Raw genomic sequence first — 26,927 nt, forward strand, 5'->3', positions numbered from 1 at the left:
ACATGTTCAAATGTCCTCAGTGAAAAAGGACAATTATCAACACATCCCATGAAAAGACCAAACCAAAAAGGAATTCAACTACCAAAAGCTAAAGTTTAATAACAACTAGCAGTAGATGTTGTGTGACTCTGCAGGGGTTGTTGAAGAAGAAGATCTGTAGGCAGAAGTGTATGCAAAAAATGTGGCATTTATTTTTAAAAAATGAATGAAATGGAGGCAAAAATGAAATGAAGAAATCCAATAAAACTAAATTAAACTTATGGGGAAAAGGGGGAAACAGAAATCAAAAACCAAAGATGAAAAAAGTGACATACACACACACACACACACACACACACACACACAGATGAGTGCACCAACCTTAACAAAATGTAATTTACTGCAGTACAGTTTTATCTCCCTCCCACAACTCAGTCACTCACTACTTAGAGGATCTAATGATGCAAACCTGATTACAGAGCCCATAGTGAAAAGGTAGAGTTAAAGATATACAGGGATGCCAGCCTTATCCTTTAATTCTCATGAGGTCCCACACGTTCAGTAAATCAATTAACAATAGAAATAGAGGTCAAGTAAAGGTGAAGTACATCTCTCTCATTAAATCACTAAAAAAAAAGGTAAAATTAAATTTCTTATGTTATTGTACAGCTCTTGCTGTGAACACAAATATGAGTCCTAAAGCGCCACAAACAAGCACCCAAATTATTAAATGGGTCGTGATATATATTTAAATCCAAAGACTGTCGAGGCTTTGTACCCTTCAGTGTGTCTGTAAAGCAAATGATACTGTGTGTGACAGATATATGCCAAAACCCAAGAGCATCCTGCAGATGCAGTGGCAGAAGCTTCACACCAGAGGTCAGACCTGAGCTGAGCATCAAAAGAGAGTTTTCTGCAGGAGGAACCTACCTGCTGTGCATGACATATCTACTTTTTGCAGCCTCTAGTCGTCATATAGACTACACATGTTTGTGCCTCTGTGGAAACATGCAGCCATTTCTATCTGATGAGATCCAAGGACTCATAGTCCATGAAATACAGCATAAAATAAAAATCAAATTAAAGGTAGGTATTCTGGAGTTGAAGGGAAATATAATAAATTCATCAAATCATATATAACTATGCAAAGTAGAAATGTTTTTGATCATAACAAGTTTAACAGAGAATATAAGAGTTATACTGATAATACACCTGCTGTTTCATCAGCTTTACTGAGTATGTAAAAACATTTAAAGTGCTGACTTCTCCCATTGCCACCCATAAAAAGATAAAAGTTAACAAAAACAAAATATATAGATCAAACTGAATAAACTGGAGTGGTATATAGTGGATATAATAGTATATAAATGGATAACACATAAACATCACTATGCATATACAGTACACTTTAAAATAAAATTATGTTTAGCTAATTATATGATAGACCACAAACTTGCAGACCAGTCACCTGCAAATTGTATGACTAGAAACATATTTAGTCACATTTACCATGTGTGTGTGATACATTTCATAACTTCTGCCCACAGAATGAGCTGTCAGGGTTTTATTTTTCCTCTGGCCTCCCCCTACTGGAAGATCTGAGAATGGATTCGAGGGTCAAGACCCCTGATGACATGGCAAGTAACGCCAAAATAAAACACTGTCTATTCAGAAATACTTTGTCACAGCAGACTGAAACATATAGTTACAGATACAAGAGGTCCAGCTTTCATGTGAACTACATTTACTTGTGTGTAACTTAAAGTGTGAAATAGACCATAACAACCATCTTACAGCACAAATAATGACCTGTCACCTCTTTGGTTAAACAACATGTGGCGCACCGTGATATTTAGTGAGTATGACATAACACAGTCTGTCTTTCACAATATAAAATGACCATCCAAAGGTGCCTTGATAATGAAGTACAGCACATGTCATAAAAGGTGTCATAAATGGAATAATTATAGCAACAATTTAGAGTTTCAGACAATAAAGACGTTAGTATATATATATTCTCTAATAAACCTCTATGTAGATAATGATAAATACTTTAATAATCTTTCCACATTTATTAAAGAAGGTCTGATGCACACTTCATTTAACCCTCAGTGGGTGTTAAAAGTTAAACTAATTTTACATTATGACTACAGTGGACTGACCCTCTGTACAGTAATAATGACTGATAGTGGAGCCACATATTGCAGCAGCAGACAGGCCAACAGGTTATCTGGGAGGTGAAGGAGAGGTCATCGACAAGGAGATGGCAAACGACAGGGTGTGTGTGTGTGTGTGTGTGTGTGTGTGTGTGTACAGCCTGTATAGTCTCACAGTCATCAACATTCTGATTGTGCAAAGCTGCAGCGGTTGTAAATATTTCTGAACATCACGTTGATGGTGATGTTTGAACATTTCTCAGGTGAAAAACTGCTCCTCAGACTGAGTTAAATGTAGAGAAAATCATGAGGTTAGGAGAAAGCTAATAATATGAAACCTGTTGCTCTGCTTCTAGATAAAAGATGCTCTTTCTTTAGATATCTAGATGACACTAGCCTATTGTTAGTGGTTAGTTAAGCCCTAAAACCCTAGTTTTCAATTTTAATTTCCCCTTAAGTAGCTTTAAGGTGGGAAAAATCATCTTCATCCACCCTGTTTGACAGTATCATATATGCATGTTTTTTTTCATGGCTACATTGTTCCATCACATTAAGTAATTAGGCGCCTTGTACATCTAAAGATGTGGGTGCTCCTGCAAAAAAGAAGCGATACACATTTCCCCAAGATTCAGCCTGACATATTTGGTTTCTTTGCAATCTCTGAATTCAAAATAAAATAAAGTAAGAAAGAGGTAAAATATAGATTATTGACAAGGCAACATTATGAAAAAAATGGTTATGAATAAATAAAAACAAGAAATCATAAACACTCATATTTTTAATTCACATTTGCCCATAATTTTTCCATAATTAGACTACTGTAGTTCTATGATTTTAATTGTGTGACGGCAATTGGGTTCAACCATCAGATAGTTTTTTCAGGATGTTTCATTGGGGCAGATGTCCAGATTTTCCAGCCCCAGTTTATATCTATTTTTTTATTTTAATCCTCATTCAGCTAAACATGACTCATATATGTTCTGTGTCGCAAATGGAGACTAGAGACACATTTTATCGGTTATCCACACACAGTAAATAGCAGCCTGCTTCATTTACGGTTGACTGAAAGTCTGTTGTTGTCAACTGCTACCCATTTGTGAAGAACAAATCTGTTCTGGTCAAATAGACTAAAGTTAAACAGTGTTAGAATTCACACATTAAAAAGTTATTTCTGGTGTATTATGACTTATTTTCAGCAGCATGTACTGTTCAAACAGCACAGTGCAACCATGGTTTTAATGCCTCTCCTGGTGTGGGGGCAGGATTAGATGAAACAAGTTTATATCCATTGGAATTTACACCAGCCTTGTGAACTGTAGGCTACTGTATTCTCTTCCTACTTGTTAGTAAGTTATACTTTTTTTTTCAACTTCCAACAGTCCAGGCATCCTGTCCACCTGTGTCAAACCCCATGTTAAAAACCTCATGTGATGTTTGACTCTACCCTACAGTTTGACAAGCAGGTCAATACAGTAGTAAAAGCTAGCTTCTTTCAGCTCTGCACTATGCTAAAATCAAGTGTTTCCTCTCATTCAGAGACCTTGAAACAGTCATCCATGCCTTAAATTGCTCCCACTTAGATTACTGCAATTCCTTGTACATGGGGATTTGTCAGTCGTCCCTATCCTGCCTGTAATTGGTCCAGAATGCTGCTGTCAGACTCCTTACGGGTACCCGAAAGAGAGACCATATTAGCCCTATTCTGGCCTCTCTCCACTGGCTTCCAGTGCAGTTCAGGATCGATTTCAAGGTTCATGGACGGGCCCCCTCCTATATTTCTGACCTGTTAACCTCTTATTCCCCCTCCAGAACTCTCAGGTCATCAAACCTGGGGCTCCTGACTGTCCCACAAACAAATCTTATGCTCAAGGGGGACCATGCCTCTGCTCTTGCAGCCCCTAGACCGTGGAACAGCACCCCCCTCTCTATCAGATCTGCCCCCTCCATTGATTTCTTCAAGTCCAGGCTCAAAACACACTCTTATTGTTTTGAGTTTGGATCCACTTGAAACGGTTTTTATTCTATGCCTCAACTATGTTTGTTGATTTGTGCTATATGTTATGTGGTTTTGTTTTTAGTCTTTCATTCTGTTTTTATTGCCTGATTTTGTTCTGCACAACACTTTGGTTGTTTTCAATTGTGCTCTATAAATAAATGTACTTGACTTGGCTTGACTTTTCCCCTGTAAACCTGCCTTTGAATACCAGCGCAGTGACCACCCTCCACGCTGAGTTTCAACCTTCACCTGAAAACATGTGGTGGAGTGCAGGAAAAAGAGCACATCCTCAGATCAAAAGGGTCCTGTCTAGATGGTAACCCTAGATTTGCAAAAGATCTCGCGAGAGTGATCATTTTAACCCAAACTATGATCTTTCCCTTACCCTAACCAAGTAGGGGTTTTCCCTGCCTAAACCTAACTAGACTTTGACCATAGTGTTGTCACATAATAAAACATCATTATTTAGTACAACGCGTACAATGAAGAAATGACGCGTACAAATCTCGCAAGAGTTTCGCAAATCTAAGGTAACCATCAAAGACAAGGAGCGCTACTTCCGAGTACGGCTCAAGTCAGCTGACCAAGAACGAACCAATCAGAAGTCGTACGCCGTTGTAAATAAACGCATGTGAAAAAGCTGCAGCAGCGACGGACAGAAGCAGAGCAGAGACATGACGGCAAAGACGGAACCCAGCGGTAAGTTAGTGTTTTATCTGAACTGTTAACATGTCGATGGAGTCGTTTTTTGTTCATTAAAAAGCTGTAGCAGTGTACAGCTGCCTGTATGATCCAACAACAATATTATACATTTGGGCACCTGAGGAGTTAAAGTCAGCACACAGCAAAATTTGCATATAAGTGCTTTGTATTGCTGTAGTGTTGTATTGTCTTTCATTAAAGTATAAATCTCCATAATATTCCTATGAGTTATACATATATTTTCTCTATGGTAGTCAATAGTAAAACTAAGCTATCTCTTGTATAATAGATTTTTTTGGTCCTTTTTCAATTGATGTAATTAAAATGTCATAAAACAAATAATTTAGCGCTTAAAATGTCAAACTGAAATTACAATGTAAAAGCCCAAACTGTTACTCAGTTTTTCTTATTTAGACTGATCAGCAGCCTAAATGAATAATAAATGAACAAATAAATAAAGTGGGGTATGTGATTCACACACATTTGAAAGAACATCACCACATTCTTAGCATTTTTGAAGCTGTAGTAGTTTGTCTAAAATAACTTAATTTCTGTCAATTAGCTAACTGGCCAGTTATGTTTAAGCATGAACTGTGATATTCCTATAAAGATGTTAGTATAATTTTGGTCATGTCTTCTTCTAAAATAGGTATAGCTGCAAAGATGAGTTGATTAATTGACGATTTGATCAACAAAAAAATTGATCTGCAACAATTTTGATAATTAAATAATCATTAAAGCAATATTAAAAGCAAAGATTCACTGGTTGCAGCTTAAAAATGTGAACATTTTGTAGTTTTCATGCTCTTCCTTGATAATAAAGGAAAATGTCTTTGGGTTTTGAACTTTTGCTCACACAAAACAAGTCACCATGGGCTCTGGGAACTTTTGTTGGACATTTTTTGCAATTTTGCTACCAAATAATCAGTTAATAGAGAAAATAATCTATATTCATTCAAAATCATCATTAGTTGCAGCCCTATATAAAATAATTAAAATGAGTACTACCTTGAGCAACTACAACAGTAAAATGCTGAATACACATTAATGCATCATTAATAATAATACAATTATGTAATATATAATGGTATAACATTCTTTATTTACAGTACTTTTACTAATACTTTAAATATATTGTAGTGATAATTCTTAGTACAGAAGTATTTTTTAGTGTTTATTTTTACAGTGTGGTATTGATACTTCAGTAAAGGATCTAAATACTTTTTCCACCACTGCAGTTCAAACATCTCTGCTGTCTGTATCTCTTGTTTTGCCAGCTTCAGTCTGAGTACGTTTTTGTTATTTTTTTCCTGTAAACTCTCTTTTGGAGTGGATATAGGGCAGGTTATTATCCCCAAGAATTTAACTGAAAAAGTGCACACTGTAAGGATGGATTATAATAGGATTATGTATAATCCTCCAGCTGTAAATTTTGCACTAGGCTACATGGCACTCAGACGAATAATGTACCACGGAAAGATAAAAAAGCAGTTAGAGATGTTAAAACAGAATACATTCATTGTGCTACATCTTACAGAAAGTTTAATCAATTCACATTTTTGTGGTAAAGTAGCCTCTATCAGTCAGTGGAGGTTCAGTATGAGTATGAGTCTTAGTAAGCAAGTTTTAGTCATATACTGCAGTTGATATAAATGTATTACTGATGAATAAATCTTTCAAAAACAATTGTGACAAACCAAAGTGTGTTACAACTTGTTTGTATGATTGACAAAACTCACTCTAAATTATTGAAATTAAAGATGGATTTTCTTAAACTCTAGAAAAAAAACCTGATCTTCATTATGAAATAAAAACAACATACTTTTTTTAAAAAACACTGTTGTTTTGCAAGCCAGCTTCGTTTTAAAATCGATGATGAAAGAGCTGGTCACCGCTGGGACCAAACTTACCCCCTGCCCTACTCCCATTTTCTCTCCCCTAAACCCCCCTTGGTATCCACCTCCACCAGTTTTGACACAAACGTCCCAGTTACAGCACTCGACCCCACCCTCCACCCCCCCCCCCCCCCCCCCCCCCCCCCCCCCCCCTCTCCATGACAGAATCAGAGTCATCCTCAGCCTGATAAAAGCACAGCATGTCCAGCTCTCTGTGTGCAAAATGCAGCAAGCTCTAACTGATATGTGCTGGGTCCAGGCTGCGAGGCTGATGGCACTCATGACTCTTCCCAGGAAAAGCAGGGGCCCAGTGTCTTGGCAGCGTCCTCAATTCCTGTCTTGATCGGTACTAGAAAAAGAATGGTGAATCTACTAAGAAACAGGAAACACTCAACCGGTTCTGTCTTATCAGCTTCAGCATCTATTCCTTGTCAGCTACAGCATGTTGCAAAACATTGAGCAGATAAAGCTTTTAACACACTAAATCTACCTTTATTAAACGTCAGGTCTTTGGCAGGAAAAACATTTTTAATCAATGATTTAATCCCCAAGCACGTTGATTTTATGTTTTTAAATTAAACTTGGTTAGACCGAGATAACAGTCCAGCTATTCTTATCGAGTCAGCCTCACCCAACTTCAGTTTTATGAGTGAAGTTAGAGTGCATAAGAAAGGAGGTGGAGTTGCCATTTTGCTTAATGATTCCCTTAAATGCAAACAGGTATCGTATGAAATTTTGATTCTTTTAAATATGTGGCTCTTGTTCCTAAACATCTACAGGCCACCTAAATACTGTGTGTAAATACTTTTTGATGATTTTGCTGAACTGCTGTGTTTCATTATGACATCTATAAAAAGAGACTTTGCATTTATAATTTGGAACTGAGAAATGCAAGGCGGTCCTTCTTCTCTGAAATCATCACCAAAAACAATAATAATGCACGTGCCTCGTTTGTTGACACGCTAACAAACCCTCCTGTGTCAGTAGCCTCTGAACTTCTATCCACCAAGGCCTGAAATTAATTTGCCTCCTTCTTCACTAACAAAATTCAGACAATTAGACAAGCAGTTGGTGCCTCCATATCAGGTACCGGATATGTTTTGTCCCTGTGTCCCATTAAATTCAATTCAAATACCGTGACACAATTTTATCTGATCAACCATAAAAACCTGGAGGACATTATATAACATCTGAAATCCTCCTCCTGCTGCCTTGATATTCTGCCAACGGGGTTTTCCAAACATGTTTCAAATTGCATGGCCTCACATCCTCATCAAGCCACTCTTAAAAAAGAACAATCTAGAAACGTCACTAATGAACAACTATAGGCCCATATCAAACCTCACATTTTCAAGTAAAATCATTGAAAAAGCTGTTTTTCAACAGCTGAACAACTTCTTGGCACTAAACAACTGTTTTGATGTCTTCCACTCAGGATGTCAACCACACCACAGCACTGAGACTGCTCTTGTTAAGGTCTTCACTGACATCCACTTAAACACAGACAGTGGCAGAATTTCAGTCTTAGTATCACTGGATCTCAGTTCTTACACGGTCAACCACAAAATATTACTAGGCTGACTGGAAAACTGTGTGGGACTTTCTGCACAGTATTAAACTGGTTTGAATTCTACTTCAAGGACAGGGACTACTTTGTGCCTATACGTAATTACACATCTGAGCGGACAAAAATTACTTGCGGAGTTCCCCAAGGCTTCATTCCGGGGCCTCTTCTGTTCAACATCTACATGCTCCCACTGGCTCAGATTATGGAAAACAACAAAATATATTACCATGAAAATGCAGATGACGCACAGATTTACATAACCATATCACCAGGGGACTATGGTCCAATACAAGCACTGAGTAAGTGCACTGAAAAAATTGGATGTGCCAGAATTTTCTTCAATTAAACGAAGATAAAACCGAAGTAATTGTTTTTAGAGCCAAGGAAGAACGATTAAAAGTCAGCGCTCAACTTCAATCAATAAAGTTAAAAACCACAAACCAAGCCGGAAATCTTGGTGTAGTTATGGACTCAGACCTTAATTTCAACAGCCACATTAAGACAGTTACAAAGTCAGCCTACTATCATCCGAAGAATATATCAAGGACTAAAGGATGTGGAAAAACTTGTCCATGCATTTATCTTCAGTAGACTTGACGGTGTCTTTACTCCATAAAAAAATCAATCAGACATCTGCTGTTGATTCAAAACGCTGCTGCTCGAGTCCTCACTAATACCAAAAAAGTGGATCATATCACTCCAGTTCTCAGATCTTTACACCGACTTCCTGTCTGTCAAGTGATGATGATTTTAAAATACTGCTGTTAGTTTGTAAAGCACTGAATGGTTTAGGGCCAAAATATACTTATGATCTGCCGCTACATTATGAACCAGCTGGACCTCTCAGGTCATCTGGGACAGGTCTGCTCCCTGCTCCAAACTAAAACTGGAGAAGTAGCGTTCAGTTTTTATGCTCCACATATCTGGAACAAACTCCCAGAAAACTGCAGGTCTGCTGCAACTCTCAGTTCTTTTAAATAAAGGCTGAAGACTTTTCTGTTTGCCGTTGCCTTTTATTAAATCAAATAATTAATAATTTTTTACACTGCACTGTAACTTTTATTCTTACCTCACCCGTCTTATTCTATTTTAGCTTGTTTTTATTTTCTATTCTCTTAGCACTTTAATGACTATTTTTAATAGTATTTAAATGTCCTTTAATGCTGTGTTTCTTTTGCACTTCATCTCAATGTTTTTAATATTTTATGTAAAGCTCCTTGAATTGCCTTGTTGCTGAAATGCACTGTATAAATAAACTTGCCTTGCCGTACCCCATCCAATACATACTGTAGTTATGAACCTGATCTAATTCTACCTGAAAAATAAAAGTACATTGTTCACAGTGTATTTGTTGTTGTATTTACAGATACGAGCGGAGCTGCCGCAGCAGGAAGCAGCAACAGCAGACAAGTAAGAACATGACACCTTTTTAAAAGCACACTCTGCTATTACCATAATACAATGGTGCAGATAGATGATCAAAAGCAGGCAGGTCAGCAGCAGCAACACAACAGCACGACACAGGCTTAACCCTTTAGATGATCTAACGAGTCGTCAAGATGATCTTATGCGTCTAGTTGTTTTATTTTCTTGCATGTCTGGTTTGATCTGTTGGATCACTGATCCTTCTGCTTTGGGTGGAAGTTTAGAAAAATGGAAAAAGAATAATATTTGTCCTAGTCCATTAACGTAGGTACTGTATCTGTGTTTATTGCCTTAAAAATCAGATTTTAAGCTTTCTATGTTGTCCACTGACAGTATGATTGAAGTTCCTTCCTCACCACCACTAGTTAATACATTCTCATTATATTATATTTATTCATATTGAAGATACCTTCAGGTGTGTAAAATCTGCAGTTAAAACAATGCTTCAAGGAGCTGCGAATCCTACAAATTTAATTAACTAGTTTGTCATTCAACTGAGTGTTCCAGTGTCTGAAGAGATTAAGTCAACACAGTTACTATGATGTTCGGCCAAAGTACTGTTCACATTAGAGGCTTAGATTCGGCTCATCAAAAAGTGCATTTTTGTGTGAATGAGGGCTGATGTTTTTACATAGCTTGTGTTCATGTGGTTAACTGTTTTCCACTCACATAAACCTACTGTGTGTGATCTGTCAAGTTAGAGAGTGGAATTTTAAAGTAACGTTTCCTTTAAATGATCCTTTAATCTCATATCTGTCCTAAAGTCTGAATCCAAATCGGAGATTGAGACTCTAAAAAACCTTTTTACTCTTTTAATAGTGTCTGATTTCTCAGATTTATCTATGTTGCCTCACTGTAAAGCACTTTGTAACACATTTAGTTTCTGTTGAAAACAGTTTCTAGATGAAGTTGACTTGACTTGTCCTGAAACCAAGAAAGTTTTCTCCTGACTGCTTTGTTTTAGCTATAGTTCAGGGAGACCTATCCTCTTTACCATGCTGTTCTTTGAGACAGGCTCGACCTGCCAAGTTGCATTTTTCCCCCGGGCAAATTTAGGGAGCCCTGCATGGGTAAAGAGTAGATGGCAAATAATGTATTGTGCACATGATCGTACAAAATGTGGAGGAGTGGTTTGATAATTGACAGTGAGGCGACTGTTCTGTTATGGCATGTAAGAAAAGTAGAATGAGTGAATGCAGGAGTTATAAAAGTAGTAAATAAAATATCCTTCCTTGTATAAATATCCACATCTGTGTATTTGCATCTGTAAGATGTGTTTGTGGCTCTAAAAAAGAAAGAATAGACTGCTGAGTACCGAGTACTGGCAGCCGGGGTAAAAGCTGGCTTTTTAGAACGTCTGATGAATGTGACATCAATCCCTGGGCTTAATTCCTGCTGAGTGAACTGATCCGTGTTAGGAGTAGCGGAGCAGGTGGATCCAAATGCAGGAGACAGCAGGCAGTGGGAACTGAAGAATCAATATTTATTTACTCAACTCGGGGAGCAGAACACAGGAGTGCAGGCAAAGTGAAACTGAACTGAACAATACCGAACAAACGATCCAACAACACTAAACTGAAAACCAGAGCTTAAATACAAACTAAACTGATGAGGGAGTGAGGTGCAGGTGGAACAGGAAAGGCGCTGATAGACTGGGGAAGACACAGGGAGCAAGGCGGGGCTAACGAGACTGATGCAGGGCAGGTGCAGAGGGAAGTGTGGAGAGAAAAGCAGGCTGGGGACGCAGGAGGAAAAACACAGCGCAAACAGAAAAGCAAAAACACAATCCTCTTATATATCCAATAAGCCCATCTGAGAATATACATGAATAAACTTGAATACACAAGCACACTATAACCTGCAAACCCTGATTTACAATTTCATGATGATGCAGTTCTTCTGACATGGCACACAGAGGCTGTAAATGCAAATTATTCAAATCTACAGGAACAAATGCCAAACAAACTCTTCTTTCATAGTGTGTTGAGTTACAGAGGGTCCAGCCATTGAACAAATAGGTATCAGTCTCTGGATAAGAACGTCTACCTTTACTAAATGCACTGTGCACACAGACATTTGTACAATTTACACATAGTATCTGGATCATCTGCAGCAGAAGATGATCCGGATAAATGGCATAGTTCATCTGCATGTTGATTCTTTGAATTGCTTTTGATATAGATCAAAAGCACTTCTTTCTTATGTCTAGTATTTGTACATTTATTAGTCTAATTTATTCAAACCTCAACATATTTGTATGCCTTTCTCACTTCATTTATATTTATAGTTAAAAATGGTATGAATAAAGTATGGAAGTAAAGATTTGAAATATACACTTTAACTCTGCAATGCAGCAGTTTGAATTATATAAATAATAAAAAACAGTAAAGCCAAATGATTTATTTTTTATTGTGGTTCTCCAACAATAATACATTTAAGATACACATGAAGGATTTAGAGGTATGTTTTTGTTGCTGACCTGCTGCTTGATTTATTTTGCTATTCAGTCACACCTTCTCCATCATAGTGCATTACCTTTGCAGTCCCATGGTGCTAAATGCTTCTCCCTTGTGAAAACATAAGGCATCCAAAGTATTGTAGTACAGTACTTTAGACCTGCTGTCATCTTCTTGACACAAGACACTCACTGGTAACAGTAACAGTCTCAGTGTTGTTTTAGAGACATTTCTAACACCATAAGATGTTTCTGTGGGATGTAGCTCAACATCATGGGATTGCACAGTATTATCAGAGTAACAGAGAGCGCTTCATACACAATTGTTGCTTTTTCTTTGTCCTGGAGGGCCCAGGAGGACTGTGGGACTCTGTGAAGAAAGCTGTGTTTGTCATCGGATCTGGAATCTTACTCTTGGCTGCATTCGGCAACTCACTGACATGGTAGGATCTCCTTACAAGTTATTACCATACAACAAACCAAAAGCTTGTCCTCAGATGAACCCTGAGGAGTAGCAGTGCCACAGATTGTTAGATTAGGATGGATGGGAAGGGTCGGGCAGGACAGAGTGGGCCAAATAGGACTGGACAGGACAGAGCACAAGATAACAGGAAAACACAGGGTTGAATAAGACATGAGATGTCAAGTCATTGCAGAAGAGGGCTTATTGTGTATTTGAAAGTACAATAGGGTGTCACTAGGTTTTCACTAGGTGGTTGCTATGGTGTTCTGGGTGTTTTGTTTAGTAGAGTATAGCTGGGTATTTGATAAGGTGTTAAGTATGGCTGCTAGTGCATTTCAAGATTCTTTCTAGGTGGTTGCTGCAGTGTTACCGGGCAGTTGTTTGGGCGTTATTAGGTGGTTGCTAGGTGATTAGCAGGACAGCTCTGAGCCCTTGCAAACTTAATGTGAATCAGGTGTCAAAGCCAGAGAGCCTGAGAGAATGGGCATTGAGACTGGGCCCGTGTTGAGACATGCAGCCAGACTTAAAGGATAAGTCTTTGGAACTATTTCTAAACAAACTAACCTGCCATAACTCTTTGTAGTAAAGGAACATGTGACCCATTGCAGTGGTGTGACTCATTGTGTGTTTAATTAGTTTTTGGCTGACAAAAACTAATTAAATTCCTCTGTGTCTATGGCACAGAGGAAGATATATGGATAGACACACAATACTTGTAAGTAGGATGATTTATTGATGGTTTGGCTCTGTACATAAGATTTGTTGACAATAAGGAAAATATAGAAAATTGCTAGCCATATCCTTTAATTAAGCCTTCTACACCTAGTGTTTTTGATGTTTGTTTTATAGCAAAAAAAGCATAAGGAAGAAGAAGAAGAATTTTTAACCATGTGAGAAAACAGTCTTGTGAACTTGACACTTAACACTAATTCCTCCTCCAGGCATTTTCAGAAATTCTGGGGAGCTTCAGGAGATTTCTGGCAGAACCTGTGGACCAAGTTGTACTTGATGTTCGAGGGTCATGATGCAGCTCTGTTCTACATGGGTAAGTAAAGACAACCTGTCAGTTTTGTTTCCAAAAAAATTATCTGTTGACGAACACGTTGTGACCCTGACTCATCAAAGTCACCCTGACTCTGATGAAGACACAGTACTGTTGAAACGTTGGTCTGTTTGCACAATTAAAGGCTGCAAGTTAATCAGTGTGCTCAGATTATAACAACTTTCTTTGCATCAATACAATCTTTGTATCATTGTGAATATAGATCTTTCTGTTCTAACATATTAGAATCTGGGTTATCACAGCCAGAGGAGATTTTCACAGTAGTTCTATTAATTTTTACTAATGTAGTTTAAAATTAGATTACACGCATGATTTCATCGCCCTTTGAGATGCAAAAACAGAGCTTTGTCTAGAGGATTCTGGGGCTGCAGAAAAGGGTACCAGCCACAAATACAGCATGTGTTCAAGTTCTACATATAAAGTCATGTGTCAATAATGCAGCAATCATGTTGTTGTTTATGTATTCCATGATCAGATATTATCCATGTAGGACATTATGTGCAAGCCTAGATAATGTGTATTACAAGTTTTTTCAGTGTAACAGGTAAGGCATTTCTCAAATGTAATTACATAAGGTAAACCAATAAAGCACGAGGGAGTGCAATAAAAAATACTTCACAAGGTGCAATCCTGTTTGTACTGATAATTCTGTCTGTGTAATAATGTCAGTTACCCTTTATTACATTACATACAGTAAAAATAATCCCTCATGAACTTGGAATTATGTTAAAAATAAAATGCTCACACCCAGGCTTTTCTTATAAATATCAGCAAGTATGGAGCCGTTCGCTGAAACCTTTTAGGCTCAGGTCAGAGGCTGTCAAGATGTCCTGCTCTGACAGTGGGCTTGTTTTTCTCAACAGGAACCATGTTACTCCCCACTCTGGCGTACTGGGGGTCAAATAGTCTGCTGCTATTGGTGGATACTACTGGTAAACCCTCCTTCATCACTCGCTACCGTATCCAAGTGGACAAGAATAACCCGGTAGGCTCCAGTCTCACACTGTTAATGTTGTTATCAGTCGTTTTGTCTATATCTTGCTTTGATTTTTGTTTCCTGCATTGAATCTGTTTGAGTATTTGCTCCAGTTTCACCTCATGAGGATTTTAAGCTTCAGTTATTGTTCTTCTTTTTAAATTTATCTACAAGTATTTATATGCAAGTGATTTTTAGCAACCTGCTGCCATTCCATTACTTACACCACTACTCATACTACTAACACTGGTGCCTGTACTGCTATTACTACTAATAATAATCCTATATTTGACACCACTGAGACACCAACACTGCTTCCACCTCTACATTACCTTATGACCCGGTTTAACCTGTGATAGCTGCTGTAATCTGCAGCCAGGGCTGAGTAATCAGAATCAAAATAATTTTATGACATCTCCGGTAGTGAAGGCTGATAAATGCATCTAAACTTCATGTCCTCAACATTATATTGGCTTGATAGAGTTTACCTGCTTTGATAATGAGCCTGAATGAATGGATGAATGTATGAATAGAATAAATGAATAATTACATAAATGAATCACTACTGTGACAACAAAATAATGCAAATATTAGCTTTATTGTTGTTAGAGTTTTGGTTGCCTTAAGACATTTTTTATTAATAAAGCTTGTTTTTTAATGGTCACTTAATTGAAAAAAAGCTGTAAGGCATTATCGTAAAATACATTACACAATGACATCACTAACATCACAGTAATTATCGGGGCCAAAGTGACAAGATAATAAATCAACAAATCAATAAAATAATTGTTAAAAATAAATGAATACATTTAATTTTGATAAATGGATAATAAATACATAATATTTTCTGTATTTATTAATTATTAATAAATACAATAAATGAATATTATTTATGCCTGTATTTATATATTTCTATTTGTGTATATATTTATCAATTTATTTTCACATTTCTTTATGAACTTAGATATGTATTTTCTTATTTATTTCTGTGTTTATTTATTAATATATTTATTCACTTATTTATGTTTCCCATGACAATAACACAGGAGACATAATGTGACAGATTTTTTTAAAATATATATTAAAACGACTTTTCAATTAGTCACATAAATCTAAAGATTATGAGTTGACCAAAACTTTTTTCTGTCAAGGTCGGGCCAAATTTTTTGTAGTATGTATGTGTGAATGAACACATCTGTACATGAACACACACGCACGCCTGGACCGTTATGATATTTATATGTTCTGTTGTACCACAACTCACCTCTCGGAGGACAATAAAGGTTTCTAAGTGCATCGCCCTCAGTGTTGCTGATCTGACGTGTCCACACATCGATCTGACCAAAGTCTTCTCGCTGTGTTTGATTAACAGATATTGTCGGATGCTGCACAGATAAAGACAGACAGATAAAGGCTGATAACCAAGGCTGGATCTCAAACCAGTCAATGGTCAAACCATAGAACTTTTATATATAACTTTATATATATTATAATAATAATCTGATATCAGTCATAAAATTTAAATCACCTAAAATAATCTAATCTTGACAATATTCGGAGTTATCAAGTGTTTCATGTTGGATTTCCATAGTCTGTCCCTCTGAGAAGAGACACTGAAGCTCTGTGACTGAGAATGACTGTCTGAGCCTACCAGTCATAAACAAAGTCACGGTGGGCTGACAACACACAATGAGTTAGTATAAAACCAACCAGACAGAAAGTGTATCCAACGTGTTGATGGCTTTTTCAAGTCTAGTCATGTCAGAAAAGAAGACCTAAATGTTTGAACACACTCTTGGTCGTCTTTTACTAATTCAACTGAAGGTTTTACACTGATTAATATAATTTTCACGTATTTTAGAGGCAGCCATTGGTTTCTGTCAATTTCAGTATGAGCAAATTAAAAAAAAAAGAGACCTGAAACTTGCTGGTAACTCCTCACAATAAGCAGTACAACATGTATTTGTCATGTTAGTGTCAAAGTTAGTGTTGTGTTGATGCAGCTGAGAGCAGAGTAGTACATTCATCATACAGACTGGAGATAGGACACACACTCATACTGTACGTCTACAAGCCATTTTCTCATGTCACATGTTTGTGCGAACACATGTATGTGTACACAGATGAACTTTTGCACAGTTACAACATAATATGGTTTTGTAATTACATGTGTTTACCAGATTAGATACACAACAACTGAATACACGCTTTTCACTGAAGACATTTTGTCACAGTAGGAAAAATACAGGTGTAAATAATAAAATCAATGATGGCTTGAATTTCATTTAGCTGCTTCAATTTCAGTGTCATGGTAATTTACATGCCGGCTCACTGTCACACCGTCATGGTTTACTGAGACACTTAAATAGAACAGAGCCATTGTTAATGTTATATTTAATAACACCTGTGCTTTTACTGCTATGACAGGTCAAATTGTCTGCTGTGAAAAAGGATTTTTTTCTGAGGTTGACACACGTATACATACACAAGAGTACTGTACTGTAACTGTGTAAAAGTTCATCTGTGTATCAGACACATACATGTCCTCACACACAATAGTCATGATACGTCCATGTGTTTATTGCCAGGGTCCAAAGTTTAGTGGGTAAAAAGTCAAGTCGACTTATATTTACACACAAACCGGAGCTGTTTTTATCTGATAAAAGAAGCGTCCATCTACTTATTTGCATTTTAGTGAAGATGATCAGTTAGAAACTTGTTCAGATCTAGTATTGATGTAAACATACTACTACTACACCAACTCCCTGTTGTCTCATTTCTTTAAAAAAAGATCCAAGTAGCAAGATCGCTCCTATTTCTATCGAGTTTGAATGCATGTCCCCAAATGAGTGTCATGTAAAATAAATATTGCCACAAAAATACAGTTTGCATAATTTTTGATATTATATCCAGTTTTGACATCTTCTCATCCCTCTGCTGTTCAAACCTCCCTCCATCCAGGTGGATCCCGTTAAGCTGCGCAAGGCAGTGAAGACTGTCTTCTTCAACTGGATATGCATCTCTGGGCCCATGGTAGTGGCGGCTTACCACTTGACGACCTGGAGAGCGAACCCATGTGGCCCTGAGCTGCCCACCTTCCACTGGGCCCTGACGGAGCTGGCTGTCTTCTCCATCCTGGAGGAACTTCTGTTTTACTATTCTCACAGGTAGGGACAGGATCAAAAGACAGAACTGAGGTTTATGCACAATATCAGGACCTTGAAACTGAAGCAGCTAAATGAAATTCAACAACCATTCATTTTATTATTTACACCTCTGCTTCTCCTACTTTGACATGAGGTCTATTATGGAATAAATCAAGATCCATTAGGTAGCAGAACAGTCAATCAACTCAAGCAATCAGACAGCAGACAGGTCCAGATGTTAATCGACTAATAAGAGGTGTATCTGAGACACTCAGTGAGTATTTTGTGTACTGCTGAGCTACAGTTGATGGACCGTGTTGATCGTAGGAGGCCAAAAATAATGTGCACTTACAAAACTGGCATAAAAGCTTCTATGTGTCAAATATTTTAATAGCAATTTTTAGCCACATTAGCAGTATGGCTTTAAGGATGTCAATGTTGATCTGTCAGTCCACCACTTTGGTCCAGATGGAAATATCTCCATTATCGGATGGATTAGCATGAAATCTGGTACAGATATTTGTGTTTCCCAGAGGATGAATCCTACTGAATTTAGGGAACCCCTGACTTCTCCTCCAGCACCACGATGAGGTTGACATTGTTGGTTTTGAGCAACACGTCTTGACAACTATTGGATGGATTGTCATGAAATTTGATTAGCAAATGTTAGCATGCTGACTTGCTAATCTAGGATGGTGCCATGGTAAACATCATGCCTCCTAAACATCAGCATGTTAATGTTGTCATTGTGAACAGTGTGTTTTTTATTAATAGCTCAAAGTCAGAAAATTTCAAATCTTTCTCATCAGGGCGTTAGATAATGTGCACTTGATTGATGGACATCAGAGCCTAAAAATCTATCAGTGGATAACTGGATGTTGTCTGTTTGTATTTTGATCCTCATCTCCTTTTCTGTCAGACTGTTCCACCATCCCAGCCTCTACAAGCATTTCCACAAACAGCACCATGAGTGGACTGCTCCCATCGGAATCATCGCCATCTACGCTCATCCTCTGGAGCATATGGTGAATGAACCCTCCTTCCTTTCATTTCATTTTAATTGTCAGACTTGTTTTGCTGTGCAAGAAAAACATCGGTCTTTAAACTAATACGTACTTTAAGGTGAGGATATATTAAATGATTTAAAGGATAGTGGAGGATTGTGGAGAGTCTGCAGTAGTTTGTAAATAGAGAATAATTAGTTTCAGGACCTAAGTCTCTTCTCTCCTAATTGGGCCTCAGACCAGCTGGAGCTGTCATCAATAAATCAAACATGATTCATTTTTACATCTGGAATCATCCTGCATAAGCTGGTTGAAAAGCTGAACCTGCTTGGCTTCAAAACCCCCCTCTATAATTGGACTCTGGACGTTCCGACTGATAGACTACAGGTTGTGAAGGTTCACAACAACAGCTGGCATCATCAGACCGAGCACCGGCTCCCCTCGGGGCTGCGTGCTTAGTTCCTTACTGTTCACTCTGATGACCTGCGACTGCTGTGCCAGCTCAATTACCTTAATTAAGTTTGCTGATAACACAACTTTGGTGGGTCTTATCAGTCAGAATGGCGTGTCTGCGTACAGAGCTGAGGTGGAACAGCTGGTGTGGCTTGAATAACCTAGCAGGGTGTTGCCAAAACCAAAGAAATAGTGGCGATCCGGTGACGTCCCTCCCCCTCTACACATCAACAACTCCACCAACCCTTGGCTGGGACCAAATTTCTCAGTGTAAACCTCATTGAGGATCTCACGTGGGGCTGCCTTGTCACATCCATGGCCAAGAAGGCACAACAGTGCCTCTACTTCCTGTGACACCTGAAGCGAGCAGGCCTCCCCCACCCCATCCTCACCACCTTCTACCGAAGCACTACTGAGAGCGTGTTTACAAGCTGCATCTCCACATGGTTCGAGTCACGCACCTCTGTGGACCGCAGGACAGTGGAAAGGGTCTTAAAAACTGCTGAGTGCATCATTTGAGCCCCTCTCCCTGCCATCCAGGACAGTGCCAGAAGTATTATACTGGACAGTTCATACCCCTCCCCTATAAGAAGAGGTTGCGCAGCCTGAAAGCCAGAACCTCTCGCATGAGAAACAGCTGTTTCCCACAGGCTGTGAGACTCCTCAACACCCTGCTACCCCCCAGCACCCAACAGACACTTTGAGAGACTCTCTGCCCCACACACAACTACCCGATGCGCCCTAATGCCCCCCTACACACACTCACACACACACACACAATACAACTCCACTACCTCAACAAAGTTGTATAGTCAATTACTGGATCACCTGACCCTCTTGCAGAACTGCACTCTGTCTATTCTGCACTTCTGTATTGTAGAACATTAACCAGCTTTATTTATATTTATCAACCTTGCACACTAGATTCATTACATTCTCTATTTATTATCCTTTTTCTATTTTTTTTAAACCTTAATTTTTAATTCTTCTAAAGTTTTAATGTGCATTTATGCTACTTTTTCACCAAGCTCGGAAAACACAATTTCATTTCTTCATAGGCAGCATTTGATACTGAAAATGCAATAAAGTTTCCTTGAATCCTTGAATCTGGACAAACCTGATCCCAAAAGCAAATGTAGAAATCTGAACTCATTGTGCTCGTCTACGACTTGAATCAGTTACTGGAAGTGTTTTTCACCATTGGTTAGGATTTTAAAGTCTTCCTGTGTGTTCCTAGTTTCACTCTCCATAAATTTGTTGGATTTTAAAATCTTCCTTGGACATTAAAACCTGAATGTTCTTCTTTGCTGTTAGCTCTCCAACACACTGCCAGTAATTATCGGGCCCGTGATCCTGGGCTCCCACATAACCACCACCTCCTTGTGGTACTGCTTGGCTCTGGTCAGCACCACCATCTCCCACTGCGGATACCACCTCCCATTCCTGCCCTCACCCGAGTTCCACGACTACCACCACCTCAAGTGAGTCCACCTCATCTTTTGAACTTAGTCTATTTTATTTAAAAGGAAATCCAATCATTTATTAGTGTTGAATATTAAAAAACTGAGTGAAAAGGCTGATGAAATTTATTTATTTTTGTTATTGTCAACAATTGCCATAAAACAACCGAAACCAAGAGTGTGTTCGTCTGTCCCTCCATACGATCTGCATTTCCTAAACCCTAAATAAATATATACTTTCATTTTTTTTTAAAAAAAGGCTAAATCATTCTCCAAAACAACTGGGCACTGTAGTTTTTAGCAAACGTCACTCAACAGGAGTAAATAGTGTATTTGTTGGGAACTATTTTCAGCAGTGGATTAATACACATTTGATGCTCTAGTGAGTATTTACAGCAGCAGGATGGTGGCGGGATACACAGACAGTATTTATTAAGATCAATTCCTTATTGGTTTTGTTTTTTTTTATGGGATTTGTTGACACTAAAAAAAAGTGGAATATTACCAGACCACCTTTTCCTGTAAGGTTATAAAACAGGGATCCCATGTGACAGTTTCTTCATTTCAGTCTTGTTTGTAGATAATCTTTCCCCTTCACAGTTGTGCTCACATGTCCTTCCTGGTTCCAGGTTCAACCAGTGCTTCGGGGTCTTGGGAGTGCTGGACAGACTCCACAGTACCGACACCAAATTCAGGCAGACCAAGCAGTATGAACGCCACGTCCTGCTCACCAACCTCACCCCGCTGACCGAGAGCATCCCCGACACACCCAAGAAGGGCCAGTGATGCCCTGCGACCCCTGACCTTTAACTTGAGGCCCAGGCCTCGCCGAGTTTGGGATCATCACTGTGATATGTGTAGACAAAATGCCCAATCAATCTTCAATGATTGTTGTTTTAATCCAGAAAACCTGTTGGCCAGTTTCAGATACTGGTAACTTTTTATTTTTTCCAAGCAGAAATGTTTCTGTTTGACTTTATCAGACATGCAGGTTTCATGCAGTTTTATAATTTTGGCGTCTATGTTCACTGTCGATGTGAAGTCGCCTGAAATTGTGGTTATTTTTAATTTTCATCTCATGTGACCTTGTCAAACTGTTATTATAGCTCATAATTTGTGGGAACAAGTAACATATGAAAGTGTAAATGTGGCCACAGTGTCAGTTTTACCTGCAGTTTAGAGAAGTGGAGAAGTTTTCCTTTGGTGCATAATTTGATTTTATTCAAAATCAAAGGATAATTAAGTCTTAAAACAAGTCACAAATACTCACACTTTAGCAAAGTATGATAGACTCGACAGTAGAGCTGTCAATTAGCTGTCGATTAACGATTAGTCAACAGAAAATTAACCAGCAGCTATTTTGATAATCAATCATTTGTATTTTTTTAAGCAAAAACGCTAAAAATGTGCTGGATGCAGGTTCTCCAATGTGAGGATTTGATGCTTTTACTGTCATACATGATAGTAAACTGAATATCTGTAAATATAATATAAACAAAATGATTACTCCGATAGTGAAAATAATAGTCAGCTCTACTAGACTGCACTCTGCCATAACCTCCGACGTTAACTTCAGTTAATGTTGTTTTTCTCACATTTCCAAACATGAGCAGCTGTGTCTTCGGGGGTTGTTTGCTGAGCTGATTCATTTTCACTTGTATTCAAACACATGACAGTTCTTATTCTGTCCGTCTCCACCTGATTAAACTAAAACGTAGGAGGAAACACCCAGATTGCACTAACTTGTTTAACACGATTGTTAGGACAACAGCCACTAAACAACACTGTTCTTTCTTTACATGAATCTTAAGCGTAAATGCTGTATTGTAAACACATGAATAATGTAGTTATGTATTAATTATTAGACACAAATTTTGTATTATATGTAGAGTTTAGTAATAGCACTTCCAGTTCACCAGTTCAGATCCTTCTGCTGCGTTCACTTGCTGCTCAGACAGAAGAGAATCTGTCTTCGACACCAAAAGACAGAACAAACATTTGCACTTTTCTTTCCGTGGCACCTACCCGTTGAATGTGTGTATGTATTACAGAAGGCCTCAGTAATGATTGTATAAGAAATGAGTGTTGAAAAAAAATGTTTAATTAAAAAAAACAGCTTCTACTTTGATACAATGTTCAAGTTTTAGCTGGACTGTTTAATATTAAAATATTTTGAAAAGATATTCATATTCATGTTATTTTTTTCTCTATTTTGCTGTGGTGTCAGGACACAAAATAACATCTCACACACACACACAAGAAATAATCACTCGACAGGCAGTGTTTGAGGTTTTTTTGTCCGTTTTGTGTTTTTTTTCTTTATTAAAGGAAAAGCATAATTACTACAAATTACAAATGACACTAAGCGAATCACATCAGCCTACAAAGCAGATATTATGAATATTAAATGTTATAATACAAGATCTCATTCAAGTATTTTACATTTTTCCATTTTATATATTTTTTTGTTCCTTTTTTCCATGTTTTCATCTTTTTTTCCTCATGACAAGCCTAAGATATTGTAATGTAATGAACTATTTTAATGGTTCATATACAGTTATTTCATATTCATATGGCTTTATGGAATTTTGTCCTTTTTTTTTCAGTCTCCAGACATCATAACCAGCCATATTCCTCTCAGCAACGTCACAAACCCCAGTCGGGCTCTTTCTTTCTTTCCTCTTTTTCTGCTCCTCCCTCCCGTCCCACGTCCATCGTTCATCTCTTCAGTGTCCGGCCGTCTGGCCAAGTCCATGTAAAACTGACGAGCAGCAGTCAGCGCCCTCTAGAGTTTGTTTGGACAGCTAGCAGCAGTTCTATGCTGATAGAGAAAGGCTGAAAACTCCCACACCACCTGAAACACCCCTCTCCCCCCCCACAAATGTCCAGTGACAGGTGATGGCAGGTGATCACATTAGAGGGAGGGATCATGTGACTGTCCCGGGAAGAAGGCCCTCCCCTAATTGCAGTCCGCCATGTCTGCAGCCACACACCAGCTCACACATCAAAGGATTAGCTGGTTTTGGGAAATGTGTTTCCTTTTCTGAATATTTCGTAGCTCTAATTTTTTTTGTCTTTAAACCTCCAGTAAACACTTTGACGCATCAACTGTAAGCCTCTAAAAACTGATCCAAATCTCCCTGAAGATAAACCAACAAGACATTAAAGGGGGGAAAAAATAAAGCAGTACAGTTTGCATTTTCATGTTTCCAACAAATCTGGATTTAGAGGAAGAAACTGAAAAAAAAAACAAACAATGACAGGACAAAGTGACAACAATCTTCTCCACTCTGCTGGAACATCAACCAACCGGCCAAATGATCATTACAGAAAAGGACTGAGACTTAATAATAGAATACAAAAAACAAGAACAGGCACAGGTGTTCAGTCTGATTTGAAAATTTCAGGCATTTTCCAAACTCAACTCTTTCCAGATGCATTTTCACGCGTATGACTCTGACGTTTGACTAAGCTAAAGGTTTGTAACAAAAATTGCAGCATGTCAGCGAAAAACAGGTAATTTCACTGAGCATCTGCATATCAATATATGTATTAAGACTCTAGATTTTTTTTTTTTATGAACTTCTTGTGCAATTCAAACCTCAAAATCAAATCATTTTAATGTTTCTAAACTTTGCAGATATACTGTTTGCAAAAAAACCTGGAGGCTGCAGATTCATTAATTAGTTTCTTGTTGGAGACGCTGCTTTCATCTATCTTGCCAAACATCTTTACTAAAAAAAAAAAGAGCAAAATTAACTGATTTCAACATGAAATACTATAAGATTACAGATTTTGTCTTCGTACTGAATACCTGTTGACGCCCTGATGTCAACTTTCCCTTTTGTGGTGTGAACTATGTTCCCATTTCTGAAATCCACAGATGTTTTAAACAGCCTGACACAAACCCCGCCTCCATCATAACAACAACGCTAGAAACACTGCAAATTGAAATTAAAAAGCATAATATGATAATTATGAGACCATTAAAAAAAAAAAAAAAAAAAAAAAAAAAACGTTAAAGAGTACGTACACGTGTAAGGCAAATATATAATCTGTTCTATAAACAATAACACAAGTAGCAGGGAGCTGTGATCACTTCTCTTCATCTGTCAAATTCACATTTACATTAGTGGAGGAGAAAAAAAAAAAAGATTACTCTTCTATTTGATATCATAGATTCGGATAAAGATTTAATTATCCACACCAGATTATTAGAGTTCAGTTGACTGTAGGAAGAGTGACGACTGAACAGTGTGAACAAACAATCCAGTCTCGAATTTATTTGTCCACAGCGAGGCAAGACATCGAGCTGTGTGTGTGTGTGTGTGTTTCGTATTCAGCTTGCCCACGCTGCTACATCAGTACCTGTGTATGAGTGCACTTGTCAGTGTTCATGCCTGTAAGCTGATGTGTGTGTGTGTGTGTGTGTGTGTGTGTGTGTGTGTATATGTGTGTGTGTGTGTGTCAAACAGGAAGAGGTGGGGAGCGCCAGAAGCCAAATCAGCCTCGTTTGAGCAGCGGGTCGGCCGAGCGAACTTCTTTTTAACAAGCGAAGCCGGAGGCCAAATGTCTGAGCCCCATTAAGGCCCGGCCAGCGTCTCCACCCAGAGCACCTGCGACAGAGCACGACGGCCCTCCTCGTAACCATCGGTTCTTCAAGTAATCCAGATTGATGATTCCAGTCCTGTAGCATCACTGATGGTCGACTGATGGATGGATGTCAGACGGATGGATGAACGAATGGATGCAGCTCGTGTGACAGGGAGGCGGAGCGTGACAAAAAAAAGTCAGGAAGCACCCAAAGGGAGATCATGGAGGAGAGCTTAAGGACCCTCCGGTCCCAACTCTCCACCCCACTGAAGTGTTTTTTGTTTTTGTTTTTTTTTGGGGGGGGTGGGGGAGGGGGGTTCCAAGAGGTTGATGTGTTTCAGCACAAAAAGCCACGACTTGCAAACACAGGGAAGAATTACAGGACTTGTAACAGACCGAGTGACACCTGGAAGACAGTTCAGAAAAGGTGACGGAGGAGGGTGAGGGGGGGGGATTTGGCAGACACAGCACCACCTAGTGGCCTCTGCTGGAAACGGTGACTGGATATATGGGTGATTTCAATGCTGTACAATCGACAATAAGGTGGCGGGCACAAGTTAGAAGCAGTAAAACCATTAAAATAAGGCAACTTTCAATGATCGTGTCCATACTGAGGGATTGGTACAAGTCTTTTTTTTTTTCCTCTTTTATCATTTGGTTCTTTGATATTTTCCCCCTTAAAGTCCAGCCATAAAGTAAATCAAATAGTTGTTATTTTTAGCCTGAGAGCTGAGAGCACTCGGGGGCTCTGCGGATGGAAATGTCAGTCGCTCGGTTCAAACCACTTTGGTCCGGTTGGATGTCAGGAGCAGCACGGCCTCCAGCGGGCTGCTAGCAGGGCTTTCAGATGCTCAGTCTTGTTCAAATTATTTCCCAAGTCTCCAATCCCGCCACACACCGAAGAAATAATAATCATAAATCTGAGATCTGGGCGAGGAATCAGATATCTTTCAGCCAGCAGGACAGGTACGATCGAAGAGGGGTCCCAGTGACAGAGAGGGGGGAGAACATGAAAAAAAAAAAAAAAATCCAGGGTAGTAAATAACCACTAAACCACTGGCAATGGTTTGTAAAAAAATAAAAAATGTGTTTGACACCTCATCCATTCCTTGCCTCATTAAGACAAAAAAAAAAAAAAAAAACGTTTTCTCAAAAACTTAAAACAAATTAATAAAATGCACCATTTTAGTTATTTTTCTTCCTTATTTCTCAAGAAAAAAAGAAAAACTTCTCATGCTTGATTGAAAGGTAGAACGCCCCCCTCCCTCCTCCTGTGGCGCGGAGAGAACCGGCGACTTGCAGACGTGTTTTGAGTTGATCCGTGTGTGGCAGCATGTTCGTGGAGTTACTTCAGTGTCTTGGCATCTGGTGCGAGGTCAGCGGCGGGGGCGTGGGCTCTCTGGCTGGTGGGTTTGGCATCATCCTTGGCTGCGGGGCCCTGTGCGGTGAGGGCGGGGCTGGGGCCTGAGCTGGCCTGGCTGTGGGGCCGGCTGGAGGGCTGAGAGGGGTGCCGGCGACGACCGTCCCCGCTGGATGAGTGTCTTCTGCGGCCTCCGTCCTCCATAGGCGGCTTGAACCAGAAATGAGGGTACAG

General features: G+C 38.8%; 2 protein-coding genes across 4 annotated transcripts in view; one reads left to right on the plus strand and one right to left on the minus strand.

Annotated features, from left to right (window-relative positions):
* The first annotated feature begins 4,746 nt into the window (after positions 1-4,746).
* Positions 4,747-22,923, plus strand: faxdc2 (fatty acid hydroxylase domain containing 2). The gene is made up of 9 exons (XM_067608627.1): positions 4,747-4,830; positions 9,662-9,705; positions 12,524-12,618; positions 13,580-13,683; positions 14,565-14,686; positions 17,639-17,844; positions 18,743-18,848; positions 20,595-20,761; positions 21,370-22,923. The coding sequence occupies exons 1-9, from the start codon at positions 4,806-4,808 to the stop codon at positions 21,524-21,526; spliced, it is 1,026 nt and encodes a 341-aa protein (XP_067464728.1). The 5' UTR covers positions 4,747-4,805; the 3' UTR covers positions 21,527-22,923.
* Positions 22,924-23,023: 100 nt separating this feature from the next.
* Positions 23,024-26,927, minus strand: part of larp1 (La ribonucleoprotein 1, translational regulator) — a 58,431-nt gene continuing 54,527 nt past the window's right edge. For all 3 annotated transcript variants that reach the window (XM_067608626.1, XM_067608625.1, XM_067608624.1), the window contains one exon: positions 23,024-26,903. In XM_067608626.1, the coding sequence (XP_067464727.1) occupies positions 26,679-26,903 (225 nt within the window). In that variant the 3' untranslated portion in view covers positions 23,024-26,678. The remainder of the gene's footprint in view (positions 26,904-26,927) is intronic.

The sequence above is a fragment of the Thunnus thynnus genome, chromosome 13 (genome assembly GCF_963924715.1).
Source record: "Thunnus thynnus chromosome 13, fThuThy2.1, whole genome shotgun sequence".
Lineage (NCBI taxonomy): Eukaryota > Metazoa > Chordata > Actinopteri > Scombriformes > Scombridae > Thunnus > Thunnus thynnus.

Bases quoted from the DNA above. Each gene is read 5' to 3' on its own strand.
- faxdc2 (XM_067608627.1), top strand. From the start codon at position 4,806: ATGACGGCAAAGACGGAACCCAGCG. The intron at 17,845-18,742 runs GTAGGGACAGGA...CTTTTCTGTCAG, and splicing joins CTGTTTTACTATTCTCACAG to ACTGTTCCACCATCCCAGCC. The intron at 20,762-21,369 runs GTGAGTCCACCT...TCCTGGTTCCAG, and splicing joins CACGACTACCACCACCTCAA to GTTCAACCAGTGCTTCGGGG.